General features: G+C 38.9%; 3 protein-coding genes across 10 annotated transcripts in view; 2 read left to right on the top strand and 1 right to left on the bottom strand.

The window, feature by feature from the left end:
* Positions 1 to 5,311, top strand: part of cdh23 (cadherin-related 23) — a 221,557-nt gene extending 216,246 nt beyond the window's left edge. Inside the window, exon 67 of the mRNA XM_079634138.1 lies at positions 84 to 5,311. Coding sequence (XP_079490264.1) covers positions 84 to 422 — 339 coding nt within the window. The 3' untranslated portion in view covers positions 423 to 5,311. The remainder of the gene's footprint in view (positions 1 to 83) is intronic.
* Positions 5,312 to 5,689: 378 nt separating this feature from the next.
* Positions 5,690 to 16,455, bottom strand: eif3s6ip (eukaryotic translation initiation factor 3, subunit 6 interacting protein). Of its 3 annotated transcripts, none has more exons than XM_079634878.1 (15): positions 16,244 to 16,455; positions 16,014 to 16,056; positions 13,267 to 13,480; positions 13,105 to 13,184; positions 12,921 to 12,982; positions 12,652 to 12,721; positions 11,844 to 11,917; positions 11,046 to 11,217; positions 10,813 to 10,967; positions 9,616 to 9,786; positions 9,045 to 9,178; positions 8,339 to 8,512; positions 7,330 to 7,519; positions 6,335 to 6,415; positions 5,690 to 6,203 (listed from the first exon to the last, which is right to left on the bottom strand). In XM_079634878.1, exons 1-15 carry the CDS (start codon positions 16,280 to 16,282, stop codon positions 6,126 to 6,128), a joined length of 1,737 nt encoding a protein of 578 aa, XP_079491004.1. In that variant the 5' UTR covers positions 16,283 to 16,455; the 3' UTR covers positions 5,690 to 6,125. The 3 variants fall into 3 exon arrangements, with proteins under 3 accessions (XP_079491004.1, XP_079491003.1, XP_079491002.1); XM_079634877.1 differs by having other exon boundaries at positions 11,037 to 11,217; positions 16,244 to 16,438; XM_079634876.1 differs by having other exon boundaries at positions 5,691 to 6,203; positions 10,813 to 11,217; positions 16,244 to 16,417.
* Positions 16,456 to 18,126: 1,671 nt separating this feature from the next.
* The window catches only part of smoc2 (SPARC related modular calcium binding 2), a 36,339-nt gene continuing 26,595 nt past the window's right edge, over positions 18,127 to 27,870 (top strand). For 2 of the 6 annotated variants that reach the window (XM_079634382.1, XM_079634380.1), the window contains exon 1: positions 18,147 to 18,484. In XM_079634382.1, the coding sequence (XP_079490508.1) occupies positions 18,413 to 18,484 (72 nt within the window). In that variant the 5' untranslated portion in view covers positions 18,147 to 18,412. Of the gene's footprint in view, positions 18,485 to 22,201; positions 22,370 to 27,870 lie in introns of those variants that run through there. The other 4 variants (XM_079634385.1, XM_079634384.1, XM_079634383.1 and 1 more) reach the window with 3 other exon arrangements.

Below are 27,870 nucleotides of genomic sequence, written 5' to 3'. Positions count from 1 at the left end.
CTATCCATAATTCCATGCCACCATGCATGCATTCATCACTCCATCATTGCATCATTTCATCCATCCATGTTCTCCTCTCTCAGCTGATCCAAAGTGACCTGGATGATGATGACGATGAGCGCATTGGTGTCGGGGGTCGAGGAACCCTTCGCTTCAAGCACAAGCTCCCGATCGAGCTCAGGGGTCCTGACGGGGTGCACGCGGTTCACGGCAGCACGGGCACGCTTTTGACCTCTGACCTCAACAGCCTGCCTGAAGATGACCAGCGGGCTCTGGCACGCTCGCTTGAAGCCTTGCACGCAGACGGCGGACTGTATGCCGAACGCAACGCCCGAACAGAATCCGCAAAATCAACACCTCTACACAGAAACAAGGGCAGCGACACTCTGTCCGAGAGTCCGTTAGAGATCACAGAGTTATGACTAGCCGAGGCCTCGCTGGTCTGAGAAAACCACAGGGTGCACGCCACTCCTGGCTCTTTGTTTTCCTGAGCTTTGGAGGAGAGTTCAGGTTTGTAAGGGTCAGGTGTGAGGAGGTGTAGATGTGTGTGTAGACCGGGAATGACCTAAACAAGGGCAGTTGATCTTGTCAGGGCTATTCAAAGAGCACTAAGACTTTAAGCACACACACTCACACTACACCATGAGAAACGAATGCACTCTCAGACCAGTGGAAGGCCAAACATGGACACTAGTTTTTATTTAGTTACTTTTTCATATTTGAATGGGGCACCAGTGAATAACGTGGTGATGTTTGTATAATGAACTATTTGAACTGCTTATGAGAGTATATCTCTAGGGCTTTTCACATCACAATTAAGCAGCATTTCACACTTTAACTGAAGCCAGAACTGGGTCAGTACTGTTGCAGTGCCAGGGGTATATAGTGTGAAACAGTGCAGTGACAGTATTGAGGAGTTTAGCAACAGACAACCAATCGTAAATGAAATCATTCAAATATTCATGCACTTCATATGGCCGCCGGAAGTATCTTGATATTTAAAAATGTTGAACAGTGATGGTAAACATGTTAACTGGAGAGATTAAGAAACAGTATTATTTTATTCATTTCTTATGTTTTTTTTTAATCTATAATATATTTCTGAAGACTTAAAGGTGAGGTGTTCAAGTTCACAAAGCAGAATGGCAAAAATGTTCACTGTTTTGGTGCAGTTATCCCAAACAGTTCCCGTCTGCCATTGGTTGAAAAATGGCGCACGCTGTTGGTCGAGCTAATATTGCCTTTTCTTTTCAAGGGATCTAACCTGCATATGGCTATATGCAATATCACCAACCTGCATATGGCTGACTGAATAGCACTGGCTGCGTTTAACTCCACTTTTAGACGTACATTCTTCCCCTCGGGGGAATCCCTGCAAACATTTTGAAGTGCGTTCAACGGAAGTTTATTTGGACAGAACTTCGACCCCCCGATTTTGACCGAGGAAGCGAGTCTACTCAATATCAGGCAGATCCATAGACCACAATGCACCATGATTGTGACGTCACAGCAGATCGCACTTAATATACCCCCCCACACACACACAACTGTAGTGAATGATATTGGAGTGATTTTGACATTTAACCGCATTTAAATCTTGTAGCTACCATAAGCTGACAGGTTTTTTTCTACACAGGTAGTTTATTCTATTATAATTTTCGTTTTTTTTTTTTTTTTCAAGTGATCAAGGGTGTTCTATTGAGACACATTACAAGGGTTCTGCCAGTAGTGGGCACTCGTGCAACAGAAGCAATGACGTACATCCGAGTGAACGAGATGGAAGTTAGCGAGGGAAGGACATTCAAATTTTTGACTTAAATGCAGCCACTGTATCCATTCCTCAAAATACAGATGGTGTCAGTGTTTTCCAGTAGTAGTTCTATAATGTAAGTATTCTGACATGTGGTACTCAAGAACTTCCCCTCGCTCCTGCAGCAACTTCTCTTCTCTGATGACGTGTTTACTGGCGTGAGGGCGGGACAACCTGTCACTCACATGAGATCCACCAATAGCAAACCACAACCATCCAATCAATCCCCCATAGTCAAAATCAAGTCCCGCCTGTCATTTTTTCTGGTTTGAGAAGCCATTTCATTAGAATATACACGTTATAAAAGAGAAAAAGACTATCACAACTTCTGTTTCATGCCATCTTTAAACATTTCCAAAAATGACACTTTACCTATAAGACAAGCAGTGGGTTTTAGATAGGGATGCAGCGATATCAAGTTCAAGTTCACTTTATTTATGTACAACAGCCAATCGGCTGACCAAAGTGCTTTACAGAACAACCATATAAATAATAAGAAAATAATACCTGCATAACAACACATAAAACACAAATCAAAGCAGCAAAGCTAAGAGCAACCTTAAAACAGAGTAGCAAAGCTGTATATACAGACTCAAAAAAAAAAAAAAAAATAGTAAAACCAACCTAAGAAAAGAGATCAATATGCTAAAGAAAACAGGTTTTTAACAGAGCCTGGTCATAGGATCTTAGGTTCTGGACGGAGTGTAAGGATGAACAAGTTCAGAGAGATAGGCAGGAGAGATTGCTATGTAGAGATTTAAAAACAAAGAGTAGAATTTTAAAATCTATTCTCTGTCAAACTGGCAGCCAGTGTAGAGATTTGAGAATCGGAGAGATGTGGTCATATTTGCGACACTTATGATAATGTCTGGCTGCAGCATTTTGGACTAACTGAAGACGAGCAATTTGAGAACTTGATATACCGCAATATAAGGAATTGCAGTAATCTAGCCGAGACGTTATAAATGCATGAAATCCATTTCCAGAGTTTTCGGAGTGAGAAAGCCTTTGATTTTAGACAGTAGACGAAGTTGGTAGAAACTGGAACTGATTACGGATTAACTGTGTTTGTCAAATTTTAAAGGCTGGTCAACAAGAACACGTAAGTTCCACACTCGTGGGGATTTACAAGCCGATAGACTCTAAATCAGGGCTTATACACTGCGAATTTTCATTTGGGCCGAAAACAATGACCTTTATTTAGAAAGAGGAAAATTTGGGCTAGCCATGCTTTAACCTCCTCTAAGCATAGCAGAAGAGAATGTATCGCTACAGGGTTGTTTATCTTGAATATAGATTTGGGTGACGTCTGCGTTAAAATGAAATGATACACCATGTTTCCTTAGAATAGCGCCCAGAGAGAGAAAATAGAGAAGGAGCCAAATAGAGCCTTGTGGAAGACTTCAGAGAAATTACACATCTTTACTAAAAACTTTCTGTCTGACAGGTATGACCGAAACCATTGCGGAACAGAAGCTTTGAGACCCGCCCAGACTCTAGTCTAGATAAGGGTGGTCAATGGTAGCAAAAGCTGCCGAAAGAGAAGAAGAAGCACAGTATCTGTGGAATCAGTGGCGAGATGTATATCACTTCACATTCTCACGGCAGACTCACTGCTGTGAGCAGTCCTAAAACCAGGTTGAAAAACCTCATAGATACAATAATTTGACTGAAAGTATTGGAGTTGATCCAGCACAATTTTCTCCATTAGCTACACTGAATTTTTTTTTAAACAGAAGGATCTAGTGAAGGCTTCTTGAGCAGAGGAGTGACCGTAGCCACTTCAAGATTGGCAGGAACAGAGCCGTTTTGAGACACTTGTTGATCAGAGATACCATACCTCGCTCAACCGAATCAATGACTCATTTGAAAAATCTCGGGTGAATATCATTTGGACAAAACGAAGGTTTGAGCTTGACAGTCACATCCTTCAGTGTCAAAAACCAGAAGCAGGAGTCAAGATTGGGGGGACAGTTAAATTAGGGCAGACACTAAGTCTTAAGTTAGTGATTTTGTTAATAAAAAATCTTTGGAAATCTTCACAAAGAGAGATGAAAATTTGGGCCGTTGCTGAGAACTGATCATTCTTTATATTTGAAAGCTGATAACCAATATATTAGCCGATAAATCGAAATCCAACATTTTTATATCGTTTTTGAGAGCCTGATTACAAAAACAAAAGTATCAACATTTCCCAAGAGCACAATTATAAAGATGTTCTCATTATAATTGTATGTAGTTTTATGTAGTCTATATGACAGCACATGTTGCACATAACTGTTTTTTTTCTTTTTTTGAAGTGATTCCAATCATATTTCAAGCAATTCAAAACCATCATGGCGAAGTGTGCATCTGAAGAGTCTCAGCTGAAGGAAATAATAACTTCTCTATCGGCCAAATTTCTTATTGGGCCGATAATGATAACATTAAAAATGAACATAAATAGGCTGATACCGATATGTGGCTGATATATTGTGCATCCATAGATTTAGAGGCTGGTGACATTAACACAGGAGTTTGCTGTTCATGTCTGATCAATGTTATTAACAATATGAAAACATGCATTGAAAATGACTAAGGTTTTTTTTTAGCCTGTGTTAAGTTGTGTGAAAAGCACATCTCATATAAAAAGGAAATGACCACAAATAGACTGCACTGCAAGCTGCTCTGTGCCGATGTCCTTTACAGACCGGATTTAAGACTTTACAGAAATCACCATGAACTTTGTTTAAAATTTAAAACTGTCTGAAAAAAGTGTAATCTGCCTTTAAAAAAAATGGACTAAAAGAAGTTTCATGGACCAATGAGGAAACCCAGTCAGCAGACCAAACACTGTTTCCACTTGAACTTACTGAGGCCAGAGGTTTGTGTCTGGTCAAGTGAACCACAAAGAAAAAAAAAAAAATCATTTTGTTTTTGCTTGAACTGAGGGACTTGTCATGTGTTATGGTTTTAATAAACACGGCAGTGTTTCACTTGTAGTGCTTGTAAGGTTCATGAGATGCCATAACTCAATTTGAACTCAAAAAAAAAAAGTCAACCTGTTAAAATATGACAGCACACTGCCACTTAAGAGGGGGGAAATACCATGTCTTTATTTTACTTTTTTGATAAATAAAAATAAAGAATATAAAAGATATTTTTGGAAAAGAAAATGCTGACCTACCAAACAGTTGAGTGTAAATGGTTGTATTTAAGTGTATTTATTTTTCAATATTTTATACCAGATTATTTGAGCGGTGTGTGTTGTATGGCATTATTTTTTTATATTCCCCTTTTTTGTAACTTTTCTTTGTCATGTTGTCTAAGCGTTGAGGCTGTGGATGGAAAATCTTTGTGGATCCTGTTTGAATAAAGGAAATATGCAACAGTTTTGCCTCAAGGTCCTGAAGACGATGATAACATATTGACCAGAGCAACAGTCGTCACGAGGACGGCATTCCTTTACGTATTGAAGGCCAGCAGGATATTAAACTGTAAAGTGGCCCTTACATGATGTAGCGGTTACACACTGCACTGACTACATGAATTCTCTCAAACGTCTCTCATATTGACTATAGTGTATTAAAATCTGGGAAAGTTAAAAGATTAAAAACATCCCACAGTGCAAGATATATTTTGTTGTATAGGACTCTATTGTCAGCCCAAAGTTGTCCAAAATAAAGACAATTTCAGTTTGGTATCATTTTCTGATCCTGCCTGAAGTTAATACAGATTCTACTGCCATCTTCTGGCAGGAATAAGCGTGCACAGGTGCTTAAATTCTATATCTATTTTATATAGAATTTTGCCGTTTATATTCAATAATTTTATCAGTGAACCTATTTTTTCCCCTCCATTAATGTGCACCCATTATCTTTAATTAAAATAACATCTGTTGCATTCAAGTCCTTTGGACATACTTTGTCTTTTTATTGTAATCACAATTCCCATTTCATACGGACTTTTACATGGGTACACTGTAAATCGTCTGAAGTCATTCAATGTGATAAATTATACAAGAATTTGGTTTATGCATAATTAGCATAACTTTTTCAGGCCCACTAACATGTACCGGTAATATGAAAACTTTAAAATAACACTTCAAACTATGGTTCAGCCACATCACACTTTATTGACTTAGAAAAAAGCATTAGAAAGACTTCCAACAGCTTTGCTTGTTTATGACGCACCAGAGCACGTCAGTGTTATAGTTCAGAAACGGTCCCCGACTGGTTCTGTCGAGAGGTCCGGGTCGGCCTGTGATTGATGGATATCACAGAAAGATTAAATCAGGTTCTAATTAGTTGTTGAGAAACGTCTGATAGGATCTGCATTATGTGGCTCGTGATGTGGAGCTGGCCGTAGCCGTGGTGCCAGATGCCAGAGGCATTTTCTTCAGCGTCCGGTTAAGCTACAGAACATGAAACGGCACAATCAAAATGTGACAATGTTGATGTTAAATACAACAAAACATTTACATAAACTGTAATTGCAAAAGGAAATGTGTAGAGTATGTATGTTTGAAAAACAATTGAAGTGTACCTCCTCAAACTTGTGGATCTGTCGGATAAAGAAATCTCCATAGCGACGGGCAACCTTGGTGTCTGCAATATGGATCATATCCTGATGGAAGACAATGTGATCATGTTTTAGTCTGCACTCACAAAGATCATCATTTCATCAGTGAAAACATTCAGAACGGAGTAGAACTTTTAGACTCGGAGAAACATCCAGCCAATTAAAGCCCCACTGAAGAGCCTTGAAGTGCGCAGGATTATTCAGTGTTGACATCATTTCCACTGAAACAGGAAGACAGGGCGGGACATAGCGAACAGTTTCTCTCCTTTTTAAAAAAATGGCCAATAGGGTTTTGTTCATGTCTCAGCTCGGCCAGAGCCGTTGAGTTCGGTAAAGCAGCAGTTTCCTCCTAATGACACTTATGACCCGCTCCGTGTATCGTGTCTCTGGACCGGAGCAGACTGTGTGTGTGTTGTGGCGGTTCGCGTGACAAACATTAAACCAGACTTCAATCACCCCAATGAAAGCATATTTACACTGTCTGAATCGTTCCCTATGTAGTGCACTATGTGCATTCACAATGTATAAAATGGTAAATGTGTGACCAATTTTTGTCTCAGCTTCTATTCATAATGTAGGGGGGCGGGACGCTTTAAACAGAGCATTTGATTGGACAGAAAATCTGATAAGAACCTGAAGTGCAGAGTGATCAATATCATGGATCCAGATTTTGAATGCTTGAATTTTGTCAGTTTTGGAGCACACTAGCTTATAGATGGTAAGGTTAACATATTCATACTAAACAACTTCAATTTTGACTTCATGGGGACTTATCATATAAGATAATATTTACTGTATAAATGTCCAGTATGTCAATTAAATAACTAAAAGCTAAAATTGAAATGAAATGTACATGTTTTTATGACGGTGCAGCCCTATATTTAATCTCAATTTAAAACCTTGACTTTGCGTTTTTGTCTTTAAACTAGAACTGCCTAAGTCAACACACACACACACACCTTGTCGATGTAAAAGTCGACCTCAGATGCAGACTGAAACTCTCCGTCCAGAGCAGAGATGCCACTGGTCCACACCAGGTTCTTCATCTTGTGTTTGAAGACCAGCAGCTGGATCCGGAACTCCTGCTCCGACATGTCCAGGAATCCGGCCAGTTTGGCCACAGGCATAGTGGTGTAGAGCTTCAGGAAGCTGAGAGAAACACACGAGTCAGCTGAGGAGTTTTTATAACAACCAACATGCTCCAGCTGCAAGTACGGCTGGGAAATATCCTTATAAATAAATTCAAGTTGATGCTAGGCAGATTTGAAAAAAAATTATCTTTATGAGATATATAAATATATTTTATGGTATTACGATTTTTATGGAATGCTTTCCACCTTTTATCAATAGAATCATTTATCACCACCAATATAATAAAACACAGGAACAGGAAACCTAATGGTCAAATAAAAGCACATTTAAGTATTACACAATATTCACAATAGGGGCTTTCGCACCGGAGGAACCTTTCCACAGTTCCTAGAACTATTGGTGGAAGTACCCGGTTTTGGGCATGTTCGCACCACAGGAACTAGGAACAATTTTAGTTCTGGGAATTTGTTTTGGGGAACTAAATTGGCTACTTCAGAGTAGGGTCTAATCCAGCACATTAAGAACTACCAGTGACAAGTGTACATTGACTGTCCAAACGCGCTCTGCGTCCTCTATCCTCCAGCTGATGATGTCTGTAAATCGTGTCGCTGTGGGCCGGCTTTCGTCACTTCAGAGTTCCTGCTACCGGTCCTAATGAAACCAGGAAAATGGCCCTCGCGGGAAATGGGTTCTTTGGGAACCGCCCTGGTGGCTAGTTCCTAAAACTGAGTTCCTAGAGCAGTGGTGCAAAAGCCACTAATGTTTCAACTTTATAAATATACCATGAACATGTGATCATTCCAGGACCAGACAGAGCATATAAGTCTTGTTCCTCCAGACAGAAGTGGCCCGAGCGACACATGAGGGGTGTTGTACCTGCGGATGGTGGAGAGCTGCGCCTGCTGCTGCACTTCCTCTGCAAACACTTTGAGCTGCTGCTGGAATGGCTCTTTGTGGTAATTTGGATTGACGTTATCATAGTTTGGAACTACAGGTGACAGGAACTTGGGGCAGGCAAAACTGAACAACTCCTCAAACACCTGGAGATCTCTGAACAAGAGAGGAAAACCATCAGAACTTTTTAGATGCTGTGTATATGTCATTTTTTTAATACTTTACTGTCAGTTGATCAATTTGTCTGTCTTTATAAATTAAAACAAATAATTTCTAGATCAAATAAATAAAATAAAAAAGTATGGTTTCCAAAAAAATATTACGCAGTACAACTGTATTCAACATTGATAATAAGAAATGTTTCTTGAGCAGCAAATCATCATATTAGAATGATTTCTGAAGGATCATGTGACACTGAAGACTGGAGTAATGATACTGACAACTCAGCTTTGATCACAGGAATACATTCAGTTTAAAAATATATTAAAATAGAAAACTGTTAAAAATAAATATTTCCACAATATTACTATTGTTGTGGCAAACAAACAATTTTTTTTGTTTGACTAAATCAAATACATGCAGCCTTGGTAAGCATTAAAGACTTATTTAAAAAACATGGAAAACATCTTACCAAACAAATATGTAGTATATAAAAATATCTTCAATACATAGTGTTTTGTGTTCTCACCCTTTCTGCATGCGGAGCATCTTGTCCCCGTATTTCTCGCGGAGCTGTGTGTGAATGCTCTCGTCGATGCGCATGGGGTACATGGTGAGAGCGATGGCCAGCAGACCGTGCATCTGCTCGTTCTGTTTATTAATCTGAACATCACACAACACATGATTTTGATTTAATATCACAGCATTATGACAGCATATAATAGTACAATTCAATCTGAAGGATAACACCAGGAATAATACTGCACAAATATCAGGACTGGTTGAAAGTGCTCATGAGATTTTGCCCAGTCTCACACACAAAAAAGAAAGAAAATGCAGCACCTGTAAGATGTTTTGTATTATTTTAATGACAATGAAAATTCTTATTACTGTAATTATTCTTATTACTGTGTCCATTTGAAAGAATTATCAAATGAAATTATCCTCATTACTGTTAACCAGCTATTTTACAGTACGGTAAATAAAATACTACAATACATTGCTTTTTTGTTTTATTTAAATCAGCATACAACATAATGAAGCAATACAACAAAAACTATGCAAATGGAACAAATACTTTTGATTTTAAATTCACTGACCATCTCATATTTGTAGGTGGTTCTCTGGAACATGTTTCTGGTCCTCTGGATGTAAAGCAGGATGTTGGCGAACACACGGATGGCGTCCTGATAGCGTCTCATCATCAGATACGCAAAACCCACATAGTAGTAGGTGGTGATCTGACACTCAGGCACACGTGAATACATGCTCTGGAACACCATGAACACAACATTATCATACCGACACAAAACCTTCAGACATCCAGTGACAGTGACAGTGCTGCTGGGCAGGGTTATCATCATTAACTAAAACTACAACTATTAAAAACATTTCTGATCATTTAAATAAAGCTGATATAAATAAGTATTAGTTGAAAAACTTAATGTTGCCTTGACAATAAATTGAAATAAGTAATAACTCAAATTATTACCTGGAAATAAATAGATAACGAAAACTGAACAAATGGAAATACAAATAATTAAACCTAAAAAACAATATTCAAACAAAAAAAACTAATAGAATGCATATAACCAAATTGCAAAAAAATTAAACTTAAAATGAACGTCTAATAGTATAAAAATACAAGCTAATACATACAGAGGCAGGACATGGTGGTGAAAAAAGAGATGGGAGGAAAAATTATATTTCGCAAAACATTCCCATTCCCCGTGAAATTGCGTTTTTCTTGTGAAAGTTTTTCCCCCATATAATTTTCCTCCCATCACCATCTCACTTCAGGGGCTCTGTAAACTACAAATATGAACAAAACTATGACAAACTTAAGGGTCCGTTTTCAAGACAACCATGAACTAAAAATATTGTTTTTCCTTTGCAGTTTTCACATACAGACAACAATGCTGTCAAAACAATCCCCGTACACATTGATTCGCAAAAACAACTAAAAACGCTGTATGCTGCTGCCAGGGCAGTAGTCGGCGATGGCGCTTTGGAAAGAAAAATGACATACCTATAGACTGAACACGTGATACACATGACGTTTATTTATTTAACAGGGACAGTGGATGGCACTCAGCCATACCAGAATTAGCTACAAGCTAAATTTCATCTGACATGTTTTTGTAGTTTACACAGAGACGATAACGCCCTTGTTTTTTTAAAACTTGCACTTTGAAACCCGTTTTCAAAAGTTTACGTTTTAAGCCCCCCCAAAAAAACGGTTATCGTGTAAATGTCCCCTTACCTAAAGTAACACTGGTGCTGGGCTATTTTATTACCTTCTTGTTGAGCTCGATGTTCTCCAGGACTTTGATGGCCTGATAGTAATCGCCCAGCAGAGAGTGAAGCCTCAGTAAACCCACCAGACTGAAATAACCCAGCATCTTATAGAGCGAGTGACGGCCGTATTCTCCAGCCACGGACTCAGGGTCACCTGTAACAGAGACACCAGCGTCACACTGAGCTCTGGATAAAGAAGTAAGTGTTGTTAGGGATGGTTGACCTCTTTCACCTCCGCTGGTGTACACCTCCAGCTGACGGTTGATGTTGCTCTTGTCCACCAGAGAGTGAAGAACATTCAGCACGCTGTGAACGTTCCAGATCTTGGGATTGTTCCTCAGGAATTCAATCTCTTCTTCTGATTTCTTGGCAGTCTTACAGCGATACTGACTGAATGACTGGAACTGCAAAACAGAGAGAAATGTTAAAGGGGTCATCGGATGCCCATTTTCCACAAGTAGGTATGATTCTTTAGGGTCTTCATGTAAAGTTTGTAACATACTTTGGTTAAAATTCCTCAATGGTTGTGTAAAACAACACCCTTTTACCTCTGCTCACAGAGACCCGTTTCGGTGCATGTCTCTTTAAATGATAATGAGCAACTGCTCACCCCAGCCCTCTCTTCCGTGGGGTGTGTCGACAAGACACATAAAGTGCTCTCTTAGTGGACAGTATTAAAAATGGGCAAAAATATGCTAATACGGGACAGTCCGTCAGTGGTCGTGGGCGGAGCATGAGCAATATAACATATTGCACAGAAAATCCAAATGGCTTGATTATTGAGTGTTTAAACTTTGAGGATTAAAATCAAATAAAAAAGTGAGTGAACTGATTTTTTTCATTGTATGGTGGTTGTGTCCACACACTGCAAAGACACATTTATATGCAAATACCATATAAAAGTACATTTTGCATCCAAAGACCCCTTTAAGAGATATAAAGCTTTTCACTTTTACATCAGGAACACAGAAGGTGCCAAAACAAAAGGGCTTTTGAGGACCAAGAGTCTCCACATGCGCTTCGCTCTTACCTGGTAAATGAACTCATCGATGATGTCCCACAGCCACTGGTTAGGAAGCTCCAGAGGTGCCGGTCCATCAGCATCTGAGAACAATACATCACATTAAACAAGCTCATATTTAATCCTACTCAAACACAGGATCTATGACTGGGCAATATGAATAAAAAAAATGATTTGACAATATTCAACATACACTACCGTTCAAAAGTTTGGGGTCTGTATGATTTTATGTTTTTGAAAGTAGTCTCTTATCATGGCTACATTTATTTGAACAATAATACAATCAAGAAATAATATTGTGAACTATAATTCTAATTTAAAAATAACAGTTTTTTTATTTTAATATATTTAAAAACGTATTCCTGTGATGGCAAAGCTGAATTTTCAGCAGCAGAATGATATTTAAAGAATTATTTATTTGCAAAAGAACACTTTTGTATGATTACAAATGTCTTTAATGTCACTTTTGATCAATGTAATGTCCTTGCTGATTAAAATAAATGTTTTACTGACCTCAAATTTGAGTGGTAGTTTATATGGAAAATAGCAGATATTTTGATAGATTTTTTAAAATAATTATTAAAATTAATCATTCATTTAACAGCCCATATATTAAGACATATTAGCTATATAACTCAATATGTATGTTTACTGAAAAAAATAAGCCAGTAAAAATCTAGCATTTAAAAATATTTTTTTTAGGAAATTGAATGGCCAAATAAAATTATTGCAACGCTGCTTAATTTTATATAATCACTCATGTCTAAAATATCACCCAAACCATATTCCATCACATGTAATTGGTGTTTGGACTCACTGAGGATGTAGTTGAAGAGGTTGCAGTAATTATAATAGGACTCAAACCTCTGGTCGAGAGTTGGACCTCCCTACAGATGAGAAGACACATGACAAGAGCTGAGACTTCAATATAGACTTCAAAGAGGGCTATATATATATATATATATATATATATATATATATATATATATATATATATATATATATATATATATATATATATATATATATTCACAAAGAATTTTCTTTACTATAACACTAAGACGACAGATGAGCAAACACACTCACGCTGACTTTGGCGTAGATGTGCCTGTAGTACAGCTCCTTGTAAAGGATCAAGAAAACTGCATCTGTAACAGAGAAAACAACATGTGCAAGTCAGCAAAAAAAAAGTACATCATAAAACGGTTTGGTTAAGAGCTGAGTTAAGAGCTTCAGATTCCTGAATACAGCAAAAATTGAATTCACTCACCATTACCGACCAGGGAAGCGATGGCTTCTGCCTCAGGCCATGGAGATGTTTTAAAGAAGCGTTCTGTAAGCTTATTCCAGCTGAAATCAAATAAAACATGATGATACATCAAGATGTCCCTACATGCATCAGAATAGTCCATGTAACCGTACGGCTGTGCACCTGTTCTCATAAACATCCTGGATCTCGTAGATCTTCTGCTCAATGCTCTCGCTGGACACACGGTTGGCCTGCAGCTCGTAAACCTTCTGATCGATCAGGTCTGAGATGGTTTTATGAAAATATTGCAGGAAGTTCTTGATGACCTCAGGGATCACATGATACGTCTGCTGGTGCTCATACTGACGTTCAAAAGCCAGATCGGCTTTAGGGTCACCTGCAGAAGACACATACGTTATATACCTTTACATAGCCATCTAGGTAATCAATCAATATGTTCAAAAGCTTTATTGGGGTGGTACAAAGCTTAAAATTGCCAAAGTATTAAATAAATAGTGTATATACACTGCCGTTTAAAAGTTTTGGATTGGTACGATTTTTAATCACAAAACATTTTTTTACTTTCTACTCAAAGAATCCTGAAAAAAAATTGTACACAACTGTTTTCAACATTGATAATAACAATTAATGTTTTTGCGCATCAAATTCGCATATTACCAGTGGTGGAATGTAACGAAGTATTTGTACTTCGTTACTGTACTTAAGTAAATTTTTACGTATCTATACTTTACTTAAGTAAAAAAAATAATGCATACTTTTACTTTTACTCAAGTAGATTTTTCAGCAATTATCTGTACTTTGTACTCCACTACATTATTAAAATGCGTGTCGTTACATCCTTCCGAATCTCTTGCATAAAATGTTTTTGGTCGACTGACGTTTTGGCGTTGCTGGCCAATGCACGTTGAAACAGATCGGAGATCTGATTGGTCAAAGAACTCACGCGCTCAGCGCGCGTTTTGAAACAACAACACAACACATTGCTTGCATGTTTTAAGAGAAGCACTCACCTCACCCTTGTCAAATTTAGTTTGGTGCTTATTTTTGTCTCATTCTAATGTGTTATACATTAGGGGTGTAACGGTATGTATTCGTACCGGACCGTTTCGGTATAGGACTTTCGGTGCGGTGCACATGAATGCAATCTTTCACGTGAATTAGGCTAGTTGTGTGCGGAACATATTCCGAGTTTCCACACGAACATTAAGTGTCGGAAGTCTCCGCGTTGCACTTGAGCGCGCACTGTACAACTGTACGGGCCGGGTTCGGACAGATATTTAGATATGTTCAGCTTCGGCTCGGGCTCGGTCACATCAGCGCGATAAGGCATTGAACATTTTACACTTAAAACAGCTTATTATGTAGGTAGCCAATGTGCCTGATGCTTTCACTTGATGCAAACGTTCGTTTTTGTGATTAAAATACATGCAAAATATGACCATAACATCTGTCTTCCTGTGTGCGGAAATTTGTTTATGTTGCTGTGACAACGAAACGCGCCTGTGTTAAAAGCGCTTGTTGCTCCGTGCGCGCTGATGCGATCATCTGTTGACATTTCCAAATGCCTTTCAGTTGCTTAATAAAAGCAGGCTTTCCACACAAACAAACGTACGCGTGTCATTAGTATGAGGAACAAAAATGGGATTTTAACTGTCGGTTTCGGGTCGGGCTCGGACATAAATATCTTTATGCCTGTCGGGCATTTTTTTCTCTCTCTCCTCTCGCTAGCTAGTGTCATGGCCAATATTGGTTTGAGAGTATTTTATTTAGTGGAGAACTTTGCAGCAGTATTTTATTTATTATTCTTTTTTATTTATTATATTTAATTAAAAAGTGTGTTTAAAAAAATGTAAACAAATTGTTAAAAAAAAAAGTTTATAGTAAACAACCAGCAGTTTAATGTTTTGCATTTCTTTCCCTTACTGTACCGAAAATGAACCGAACCGTGACTTTAAAACCGAGGTACGTACCGAACCGTGATTTTTGCGTACCGTTACACCCCTATTATACATTATTAGCCTAATGCTTTTGGATTTTCTGTAATCAATGGAGTATAAGCCTCAAATGCAGTTTTAGCTACATTTTCCCCATGCAGGCCAAGGTAAAGGACTAAAGCAACTGTTGTTGAGCAGAATAAACTGGTCATACAAATTTGATTAAAGTGTTCAGAATAACACTCACCTGTGTGCTTTTGAGGTTTTTTTTTTACTGCTCTTAATAGTATAGTAAAAATAAAATAAATTGTATGTCATAATTGGCTTAGCTTAATTAATATTTAATGAGTAATAAGTAAATAACCAGATTTTTACAGTGTGTCAGTATTGCAGAGAGCTTGCACAACAACCCTTTCCAGTACACAATAGAAATTGTTTGTGATTATTACAATTGAACAGCCCAGACATCGAGACAACTGATTGTACTTTTACTTAAAAAAAATACTTTAAAGTAAATTTAAAAGTATGTACTTATGACTTTTACTTAAGTAAGATGTTGATGTAGTAATTGTACTTTTACTTAAGTATATATTTTGCAGGGTAATTGTACTTTTACTTAAGTACTAAACTTGAGTACTTCCTCCACCACTGCATATTACAATGATTTCCGAAGGACACTGAAGACTGGAGTAATGATGAGGAAAATTCAGCTTTGATCACAGGAACAAATTACATTTTAAAATATATTAAAATAGAAAACAATTATTTTAAATTGTCATAATATTTAACAATATTACTGTGGTTTAAAAAAAAAATCAAATAAATGCAGCCTTGGGAAGCAGAAGAGATTTCTTTAAATATATATATATATATATATATATATATATATATATATATATATATATATATATATATATATAATATGTGGGTGTTTGTTTTTGTGTCTTTGTCTGTCATCTGTAAGCAGATACTTACCGGTGTGATAGTCATATTCAGTGGGGTAGGTATAAGGGTCATACTGCAGACAAAAAGAGAGAGTTTACTAAATGATCACTCTGACATGTTAACATTAAAATGCAGGGTGAAGGCGAAGTTTGTAATTAACAAAAATAATGAAACTTTGGTCTGATCGTGATGTTCCATTGATAAGATCAATACACGCTTTAATCTCTTAAACACTCTCTCGTGTCAAAACAGTCACTCACAGTAACCTCTTCCTCTTCAGTCGGGGCCGGGAAAGACATGATGAACGTTTATTTCTCTAGTTGGAGTATAATTCGTTCATAAACCTATAAAGATAAACCTAAATAAACCCACAGCAGCCGCAAAGCACGCGCGGAGGAGAGAGAGGAAGTCCACTGCACATACTTCCGGTGACGCACCCGCAGCGCACAAGGCATTGTGGGCCAGTGGCGGAATCATTTTTCTCGTAAACTTTCTGATTTCAAGTGTTAAATTAGAAACGTCTGATTGGTTAATCCTGACCAGTGGCCGGTTATATACACTGCTAAAACTAGGCTAGTTACTACAAGTTAGTCATCCAATTATTTGCTGTAAGACTGTTGCCTAATGTTTTTAAGTCAGTCAGGCTGCATAAAACCGTAGATTGATCTCATTTGATACCGAAAAGTAAGACTGATTACCCATAACTTCTGATAGCTGATCACTAGTTCTTAAGGCAACTAGTTCTCTTTAGAAAATTTGGACTAAACCAATTTTACAAGATATTTTCTATGGTGAATGTTCACTGATATCTAGCTGCATTACCATATGTGTCCAGTAGATGTCCAGATGTTCCTATAATTGAGCAGCATTCACATCTGCCCATCACATTCACTTTAACACTTCGAATCTGATTTATTTCATGACGTTTTTTCTTTGTGTGCAGGCTTTTATAATGAGGTATTTCGTCAGCTCACAAGATAAGTAATGAAACACCATGTATTATTGCGATTTTGTCTACAGCAAGACACCCAATCACTATCTCTATAGTGTTGGCTATACTGCACATCTGATGATTTTAATGAGTGAATGCATGCTTCACTGAGCACTGCTGAACACGAGAGGCAAAAATAGAACGCGTGCCCTTTGAATTAACAATAAATAAGTGAGGTTTTGAAATCCCACATGTGTAGTTTTGTCTCTGCAGTCGTGGGAATGGAGGCTGTTATGAGTTTCAATAACTGCTGCCATATGTCTACTTATTTGGCTTGAAAAAGAGAATAGGAGAAAAGCGGTTCAAAGTGTTTGTTTTGAATTACTTTACTGGCATGTCAGTGCGCACAAGCAAAAGTGTTTAAAAAATGAAAAAAAACAATAAGATTATGGTGATGGCTTTCAAGTCTGAGTCTGCAGTTATTATTAATAGAAGTGCTGCTGCTGAGGGGGATGATTTTCTGTGGGTGAAAAGTGTAAATGAACATAAAAAGAGTTAAACATCACTAATGGTTAATAGATCATGTGTTCATCATGCACATCCAAATAGTCAGAAATGCCATGATTATTTACTTTATCTATCTATCTATCTATCTATCTATCTATCTATCTATCTATCTATCTATCTATCTATCTATCTATCTATCTATCTATCTATCTATCTATCTGTCTATCTGTCTATCTGTATACCTATATACAGTCAAACCAAAAAATATTCATACACCATATATCATTTTTTATATTTTTTTATGGGTCCAGGACACTTGTTCATTTATGTTAGGATAGCAATTACTTACTGTGTACCTAAGAAAGGACTGGGTAATATAAGGTAACTATACATGGGTTAAGATATGTTTAGGGGTAGGTTCGGGGTTAGTACCTAGTTATTACCCAGTTATTGCAATTACTATAAGTAGTATGCATGGGGAACAGGACTGAAAAATAATGTAAGTGCTACCATATATGTATATATATAAACCAGTACAGCTTATTACTTCTTCCCAAACAGAGAGTAATTTAAATGTGTTGTTGAGTAGAAAGAACATAGGAAAGAACATAGAACCCCCCCCCCCCCCCCCAGCATCTGTAAGAGATTCCACCCAAACTCACCTCCCGACTACAGCACGAGCACCCGACACACACACACACACACACACACACACACACACACACATACAGCGAGTGAAAGAGAAAGAGAGAGAGTCACAGACAGCACAGGCACTTGAGCCGAGGAGAGGGTCAAGACAGTCCAAACCGAGCGCTTCACTTCATTACGCACAGAGAAAACACACAGAGCACAACCCGCAGCAGCAGCACTATACAGAACACACTGCAAGAGCGGCGAAGGCACGGGATTTAAGGAATTAAGCTTCACTTTGGAGAATCGATCGTGTCTGAACTGAGTTTTGTGGATTTGGTGCGTCTGGAGAGCTGCGAGGATGCGCGTCTCGGTCCTGCTGCTGCTCTGCGCTCTTTACGCAGGAGACGCGCACAAACTGTCCGCGCTCACGGTGGGTCACCACACTTTATAATCTCTCGCATTAACATACTTTATTGTACACTTATGAATAGTCTGTATATGAAAATATGTTTTATAAGATTTCTGACTGTTTTAATGGTCTTTAACTGTTTACATGTTTTGTGTTGTCATCATAGTAATAGACCTGAAAATAGACGTAAAATACATTATTAGTAGAATTATTAGTATAATACTATATGAGGCTAATTTTCTTTTTACACTTTAAATGTATACACTTTAAATGTTTGATCCAGTAGCCTTTATGTGGCACCATCAAAATTAAGTTTTTTTTTGTTTTTTTGTGTGTTTTTTTTAAGACAAAAATGTTATTTACCCCAGCAAAAGTGTATGTGTCTGATCAGGTAGAAATAATTACTGATTGTAAATGCGCATTTTAACTCATGGTAAATTTAACAGTATGGTCAAATATAGTAGGCTAATACTAATTTTATCATCAGATCCAGAATTAATCTTTATTGGACAAGTAGTGTTTTTCTCTCTCTAAATAAGCCCGTTTGAAATGGGTTTATTTTAGGCACTGTGAGTTTGGGATTCAGAGCATCTTTGTGCTTGTTTTGTAAAGCGAGAAGCTTGGATACTAGAGTAAGGTGAGATGGGTAATCATGGGAATCCTATGTAGGCTCAAGAGTAGTGATGTTTGTGCACCCGCAATTCAGGAGGGTAACCAGAGATCCACAAGCTTTCTTTCAAACAATCACGCGCACACACACACACACACACACACACACACACACACACACACACACACACACACACACACACACACACACACACACACACACACACACACACACACACACACACACACACACACACACACACACACACTAGCTCCTTACCCCAACCATACACTCTAAGAAAAGCTGGGTTGTTGTAACCCATATATGGTCAAACCCAAACGGCTGGGTTTGTCCATATTTGACCCAAAGTTGGGTTGAAACAACCCAGCATTTTTAAAGTGTCAAGCCCACCCTTAACCTACCCTTAACCTAATTATAACCTTATCTCTAAAACTAAGTCTTGACCCTCAAACAGGCCTTTAAAGGGGTCTCAGAAAGAGAAAAACTCAAACCGTTCCTCACAAGGTACAAGTACACACACATGAGAGCTACAGGTGCACACCCACCTCATGCTTTCCCTTATACTGTAAGTGACAGGCGCTTGGTTTTGCCCGCTAAGTGCTGGGAACAGAGATCTTCTCCCTCCCTGCGGCCGCTGGCCTCTACATGGACGACTGCCTGTGTACACAAGGTTAGGGCTGCTGATTGCGGGAAGCCGCTCCCCATTAACCGAGTGAGAGAGTGAGTGTAGCTGGTCCCAGTGGGATATGACCGCTAGAGAGAGAGCGATGCACAGGCACATTTGTCCGTCCAGAGCCTGGACACAGAGCAGCTTTGACGGACCTCGAAGCCCAAGCATTTCTGTCCAGCCAACCCGGCCCTGCCCTGCCGAATGCCAGAGAGGCTCTGCACGTTCAATAGTGAGACAGGAAATGGCCCACTTTCTAATCCATAAATGTTGTTAAATGGTCAATATTTGTGTACCTGTCAGGAGTTGCAACAAATGTAGTATATAATGAAGTGTGCTTTGCAGCTGTTTGGTACCATTTCCATTTGTGGTCACATATTTAGTCATGTACCAAATGCACTGAAAATATGCAAAGTAATGCACATGTGAGAATCAAATGAACAGAGCAAAAAAAAAAAAAAATGCTAGATGTGCTACATGGAACAATGTCATTTTAGTATCATTGAGATACTAACATATTTTTTATTATAATTTTTAATTAGTTTTTATTTTTATACGTAACAATGTCATAATTTTAGTAAATTGTTGTTTTGTCATTTTATTATGGTTTTATACATTTATATTTCAGTTTATGTTTTAATTATTTTAGTACATCAACTTAAACTACCGGTAAATGAAAATGAGAAATGTGATTTTTTTCCTCCCCATACTCTATTTCAGTCATAACATTTATTTTATTTTAAGTAAGGAAATTTTTTCATGGTTTTAGTTTTAGTTAACTAAAATAACCCTGATATGGAATCCCAGGAGTGTTATTTTCTCACTGTGTTGAAACTGATCAGCGCTCTGCTGTGATTTCACGCAGTCCGGTCCCTTCTGGGCCACGAGCCGCTGAGTTTTGGCCTGGCGTAGTGTTCCTGGTGCTGATGGAGGCTGTTAGCACCACAGCCAGAGATACAGTCGCTGTCAATGTTTCTCTGCTGGCATCTGCTGTTGCTCGGCCTTCTGGGATGCCAGCTATGTGGCACAGGCATGAATCAGGGCCTGTGATGACGAGGTCTCCTGGCCACCTGCTGCAGTTCGTGCCGGAAAAGCAAGATATGCTGTTATTTGAGAGAGAGAGAGAGAGAGAGAGAGAGAGAGAGAGAGAGAGAGAGAGAGAGAGAGAGAGAGAGAGAGAGAGAGTAAACAGGGGGATTTAATTCACGCAAGCTTATAGGTACGAACCTCTCGCTCCAGAGCAGCAGGGCTCCGTTTAAATAAACTACCCGTCCTGAGGTGTCAGAATCACCTGTACTAGTTCGTCATCAGACACAGTCCAGTCGCTAGAGTTGCCATCTTGATCCCATCAGAAAGGCTGCATCCTGAAGCAGAACAAAATTGTTTCTAATAATAAAAATAAAAATAATTCATTACATTTATATAGCGCTTTTTTCGGCACTTAAAGCGCTATACATAGAAGGGGGAATATCCTCAACCACCACCAATGTGCAGCGTCCACCTGGATGATGCGACGGCAGCCATATTGCGCCAGAACGCCCACCACACACCAGCTTACTGGTGGAGAGGAGACAGAGTGATGAAGCCAATCAGTATATATATATATGGGGATGATTAGGAGGCCATGATGGACAGAGGGCACTGGGCAAATTTGGCCAGGATGCCGGGGTTACACCCCTACTCCTTCGGAAGACATCCTTTTTTTTGTGACCACAGAGAGTCGGTTTAACGTCTCATCCGAAGGACGGTGCTCTTTGACAGTATAGTAGTGACCCTTAAAGAGAAGGCACTTTAAACCAAGCAGTTTTCTGTTGATTAACGTAGCAAATTCACTTGACCAACTTTAAACTCAATGCGAAATCGGCATGAGGATATATTCTTCTGTTCTTGCGCGACATTCCATCGCGTGGATTCATATTGAAATTTGCCGAACAACGATAAGTGTGACCGCACCTTGAATCAATCCATGAAGGGAAGGAATGCACAGTTGTCAGGCTCAGAGTGCTGTGATTTACAAAGGAACGCTCTGGTCGACACCTCTTCGCTCATTATTTACAGGTCGAGTAGGGATGCCTCTACATCTAAACGTTAACAAATGTCTGTGGGTAGTTAACCTGGAGGTCAGAGGTCATCCCATCTCACTCCTCTTACTCAGCTTGGCAGGGCGGAATGTGGGAGGCGCAGAGCAGTGCAGCGCAAACCCTCATCTACTTTCTCACACACACACACACGCATGCACGCACGCACGCATGCACACACACACACACACGCACACACGCACACACACACACACACACACACACACACACACACACACACACACACACACACACACACACACACACACACACACACACACTGATCTCAGAGCAGTGAGCTGCTGCATTATATTGTGTTTTTTGAGTGTCTCTTTAAATGCAAATGAGCTGATGGTGCCGGCAAAGAGGGCGGAGCTTCAAGAGCTGGTGTTAGCAGCTCCGATTACCTCACATAGACATGCACTGAAAATTTCAAAAACGTTTAGCATTTTATATTACTTCAAACCAGTGTCGACAAAGGTGGAGAGACTCAAGAAGAAGTGACGAATGCAACAGGACATTTCTGAATGGTTAGTTGACGAATTTATGTCGCTTGTGGAGTTAACTATCTTCTAGTCATTGACTATCATAGCTTTCATGATAATCTATAAATCGCGTTTGCAGGGTTTATGTTTGCCACAGTGATGCCACTAACCCTTAAAGAAGCTCATTGTAGTCTCTACCAGGCCAGCCGTTTGTTGTAGTCCTTAAAAAGTAATTTCTGTAAAAGAAAATGTCTCCCTTTGCTTTGATTGAACTTTGAGTGTAGCTGCTAGTAACTTTCCAAATGTTATTTATGCTAAAAAAGCAACATTAGCCTACACACTAACTAAAGTTAACGTTAAATCATAATCAACCATCCATTTAAAGAGGCTGTAATTGAAGAATGGGCATTACTGTATATAAAATACACACATAATATTTATTTCATAATGCAAAGAAGCTGTTCAAATAGTGTTAAAAGCTGTAAGGATCAGAGAGACAGGGTGGAAAATGGTCATTAAAAGGTTTTGGTGAAAATTACAATTTACTAACATCTAAAAACATTACTAACAAAATGTAGTAATGTAGAATCTATTTTAGTGAGCCAGAGTTTGATAAACACATTATCACCCTGTTTGCACCAGTGAAACTGTTCTACGTGAATATCAGCACATTTGCATAGGAGAAGAATCATAACTCAGCTGTGCCAAATACCTTTGAAAATCATTAGGAACAGTTCTGTTGTCTGCACCAGTTCCACATATAGCACTAGCAGCACATTTTCCACATTTGCTTTCTTGAGTATGACACGTTTTTTTTAGGAGAATTTTGTGCTACTTCAAGCAATACTGTGCACTAAAAGGGAAAATTGACACAAAAGGGAAAATTCTGTCATCATTCATTCACTCATCCTCATGACGTTTCAAACCTACATGACTTTCTTTTTTCTGTGGAACATAAATTAAAACTTATTGTAAAGTTATTAGACGAAAACGTATTCGTCTTTTTTGTCCATACAATGGAAGTCAGTGGTGACCAAAACTTTAAAAAAATATCTTACTTTATGTTCCGAAGAAAAAAAGAAAGTCATACAGGTTTAGAACATGAGGGTGAGTAAATGATGGCAGAATTTGTAAACATTTTGGGTGTATTGTCCCTTTAACAGACAGAAAAAGCCAGTAAAATCTAATGTTTGGTGGTTTCAGATGGAATAAAAGACGAGCATATTGTTTGTCGTTCCTCCGTGATTTTCCATTTTTAAACCGCTTGAGCTGGTCTACCCTTCCACACCTCCCTTCTGAAATCCATGTATATCAGTCACTTCATAACAGAGGCTGTTCAAATGGTGACCGTTGTTCATACGCAAAACTATGCACCTGCGCGAGAAGAAAAAAACATCTTTTTTCTCTCTCATCCTTCACATGACTACCAGCAGGCTTTCCCTTTTCTTGCCGATTTTTCACAGCAATTAAAGGCTTTTCTCTTTGATTGAGTTAATAGCCTGGATCTAGGCTGTCACTTTCTTCCATTTCCACTATGCTGGAGACTAACGATGCCTAGCCAATCCCAGGAAGCCCCCGTCGGGACCCTTTCACACGTCTGCGGGCTCTCTCTCGCTCTCTGCCTGGCCCCCATTGACCCTTTGCGGCCAAGGTGTGAGGGGCCTCTCTGGGTCTGTGGTCGGGAGGCCCCCCCCCATCCTTTCTGGGGCCCCTCGACCCCCATGTGGCCCTCTGTGGGGCACAATGCACTCTCTGCTGGAGGTTGGCCCCTGGATCACTGCTTTCAATCCCACAATGCCCCACTGCCAAAAGGGAGTAATAGGATTTGAGGTTTGTGTGCTGGTGGGTCTTCTGAAAAATATGTCATTTTTCTCTCATTTCTTTCGGTTCCTCCAGCTTAGCTTTTCATCTATATTGATTTTTTTTCTTTTGGAGAGAATGATAAAAACAAAAGATAAAGAAAAAACAAAGGGGCGGAGCTGCTGTGAAGCACTAGAAGAGTGATTCGGGAAAAACAGACTATGGCTCGTTTTGTCTGCACTAGGTTAGAAGATTATTCACATAAACACTTATCCGCTCACACATCCAACGTGGTAAACGGAAGCTAAAGCATGTTTGCTTGATGTGCGAGAACCAATGAGGTTCGTTCTCATGTTACGCAGCACGTTTGAGCTTCCGAACATTGCACGCGCATCAAGCATGTTCAGTTTAGCTTCTTTTTATGTTCGCTGATCAATGTTTATATGTGAATAAAAGTCTAAATTCAATCTGTTCATCATATAAAGTGATCGTGTCTCTCCAGAAAATTTTGACTAATCCGCTCAGTTCATATGGATTAGTGCTGGCTTTTCGATCTGGCTATAAAAAAGACTTTCTGCCATTTATCAGCCTTCCCTCACAAATATTATATGCATCACTGCTTTAACTCCCAATAGTTAGCTCCAATTAGAACCAAAAAGTCCTTCTACAACCTGAACCCAAGTTTCACAAAGGATTAGTTCTAGTCAAGTTCTTCAGAAATACTGGCTCTCGAAAGTACCTAGAAACCAATAAACTGATCTGAAGAACTTTTTTGTCTTCCAAAGAGTCATATAGCAAACTTGATCAAGCTATACACTGGAAAACAATCTGATAAGAAGGGGTTTCTTTGCTGAACCACTGAGGAACCTTTATCAAAGAGTATAGAAGTAACAAGAGGCGAAACTCCGTTGCAGTTTTGACAACAATCGCTAGATGGCGCTGCGGTCGCGCTGACGCCATTTTGGACTGAACCAACGGCTTTACCGTTAGCACAACTATACAGCATTAACAGCATTATGTCTGGAAATAATTGGAAACAAAGAAAACAGTGTTCTGCCATCAACTGCAACAACTACCAGTATACAACCAATCAACTAGCATTTCATAGATTCACCAAAGATCCAGAGAGGTAAAGTAGAAAAGGTTTTTATTAACGTCAAAGTGAGCTAACGGCAACGATAACAGGTGCTGTACGTTAACGTTAAGCTATCCTATAACCGCAGTAACAGTTTATTATAACGTTATGTGTTTGGTCGAAATTGGCTTTTTAAATCGCATATTTTCAGAGATAACACCTAACCTGGCAAATTACCGCTTTATTAATTCATTGTTATCACTAAATTAACCCTTTAACTGTCACCCCCCCCCCCCTTTCGCATAGACATGAAAATCACTATCCAAACTTAAATGGTTGTAATTCAAGAATGCTTTAAAACAAGACCAACCATATGTCTATATTCTAAAGGAGACATTTGCCAGATTATTGTTGAAGTTAAATCAATTATTATAACCGATTAATATCAGAAGATTAGTTATTCTTATTTGATTGGAAGTGGTTCATTTATTACATATTTCTGTCATATTATTATACAGATATACACTACCGTGTAAAAGTTTTGGTGGCAGTAATCCTATTTTAATTTTTTTATTTAGCCTATATAATTTCGATTTCAAATAAATGATGTTCTTTTGAACTTTCCATTGTTCAAATAATCATGATTTTTTTTTATCACAGATTCCACAAAAATATTAAGCATAACATTGATAATCAGAAATGTTTCTTGAGCAACAAATATGTTTGGAAAAGTATGGAATTTGATTTTAATCATTTCCAGACCTGGATCATATGGAAAAAAATGTTTCCACTTTCCAGACTATTGACAAAATTGCAATATCCATATTGACCATTCAAATTTCTAAAAATAAAAAAGCAGAACATAAAAGCAGAGTGTTTTCATGGCAAAAGTTTAATTACACACGCAAGGTCTCTCACTCCCTCACCCTTTCTGCCGTGTGCGCAACACGGTCTGGAGCTGCGCGCTCTTGCTCGCTCGCTCTAGATTTCGGGAGATTTTAGCTAATTTGCCGGCATCAGGGAGCCGCTATCAATATGCGGGAGACTCCCGGAACTTCCGGGAGACTTTGGATGTCTGCTATAGAGATATTAAAAACGAGAAACAACTATTTAGTTCCCTTAACAGCTTTTGAATTGGAACCGGTATCGTTCAATTCTATGACGTGTTCAGTCCAAGATGGCGGAGCTGCAGCTCTGCGCACGGGTGCGTTTGTTGCAATGGATGTTCTATTGAGTTTCGCCTCTTGTTACTTCTATACTCTTTGCCTTTATCTCTCTCCATTATTAGTGATTTCTAGCTCATACTTCGGGTTAGTGTTGAACAAACCGCTTGCACTATAAATATTAAAAAGTCAGAGCATAAGTTGCCTTGCACATTTGAGCAAATTACTTGAATGCAAAATAGGCATGCAAAATTGTGCAATGCTTTTTCTACAAGATTGGAATTATGATTTTCAAATTAGTGAAATTATATAATTATCTTTGACCTTGGACTGTATGCAACATCTAGCGACCACATAGCAACACACAACAAATCTACTTCAGGAAAACCTGTTTGAAACCATGAATACATATTAATACACTGTATAAATGGTAACACTTTACAAAAAGGTTCATTAGTTAACATTAGTTTTTGTATTAACTAACATGAACTAACAATGAGCATTTGTTACAGTATTTTTGAATCTTTGTTAATGTTAGTTAAAATTGAGCTGTTCATGTTAGTTCACAGTGCATGAACTAATGTTAACAAATAAAACCGTTGATTTTAATAGAGTATTAGTAAATGTTGAATTTGAATTTTAAGTTTTGTTCATTCTTAGTTCATGTTAACTAAGGTAGCTAACTAATGTTAATGAATCTTATTGTAAAGTGTATAAATAATACTGAAATAACACTGCTTGTGGCACAGAAATTGCACAAGTGTTTGTTCAGAAAGAGTCCCGAATGTGATCCTGTCACTGTTCTCATGGTGCAGAAAGCATCTGATGTCTGTTTGGACTGGTTCTGGTGGTCCTCTGGTGTCTCTGGGACCAGCTGTTGATGCTGTATACAGACAGAGGTCGTGGGTGGCTTCAGATTCCCCCGGAGATGTTCAATGGACGTGTCTCGGTTTGGCTGCGGCTGAATCGATTGGTGATTATTTGGCCGTGTCTGGGTTTGTGGGGTCTCGTTCGGGTCGATCTCAACTGTTGAATCGCTAAATGTGTCTCGGCCGTGTTGGTTTTGTCCATGTCTCGGACGCCAGCTGTGACCGAATTGAACCGCGTTGGCTGAAATCGCTTGGCCTGGGTGTGAGGATTGTGAACTCTGTCTTGGCCGCGATCGCGAGATGACCATCGTGGCCGATTGTGTTTGGCTCGGCTCTCCGGGCAGAATCTGTTTCCTGACATCTCTGTCGGGACTCCTGCGAGCTCACTGACAGCAGCGCTGAGAATGACGGAGCGGAAGGGGCACAGGGTCACAGCTGCAGAAACCAGAGGGAGAGGGCCAAGGGGAGATAAAGAAAGCGCATGTGTGTGAGAGAGACACAAAGAAAACGCAAGAGAGCGAACAGGGTGAGAACAGAGAGAGAAAGACTGTGTGTTTGTCAAAGATAAAGACAGAAAGAGAGAGAGAGGGGAAGAAAGAGATTTTTTGGTGGGACTGAGAGTTTCGAGGGGGGTCTGGG

This window comes from Phoxinus phoxinus (assembly GCF_949152265.1).
Source record: "Phoxinus phoxinus genome assembly, chromosome: 14".
Taxonomy (NCBI): Eukaryota; Metazoa; Chordata; class Actinopteri; order Cypriniformes; family Leuciscidae; genus Phoxinus; species Phoxinus phoxinus.
Note: the sequence above shows the minus strand (reverse complement) of the source record. Positions and strands in the feature narration are given on the sequence as shown.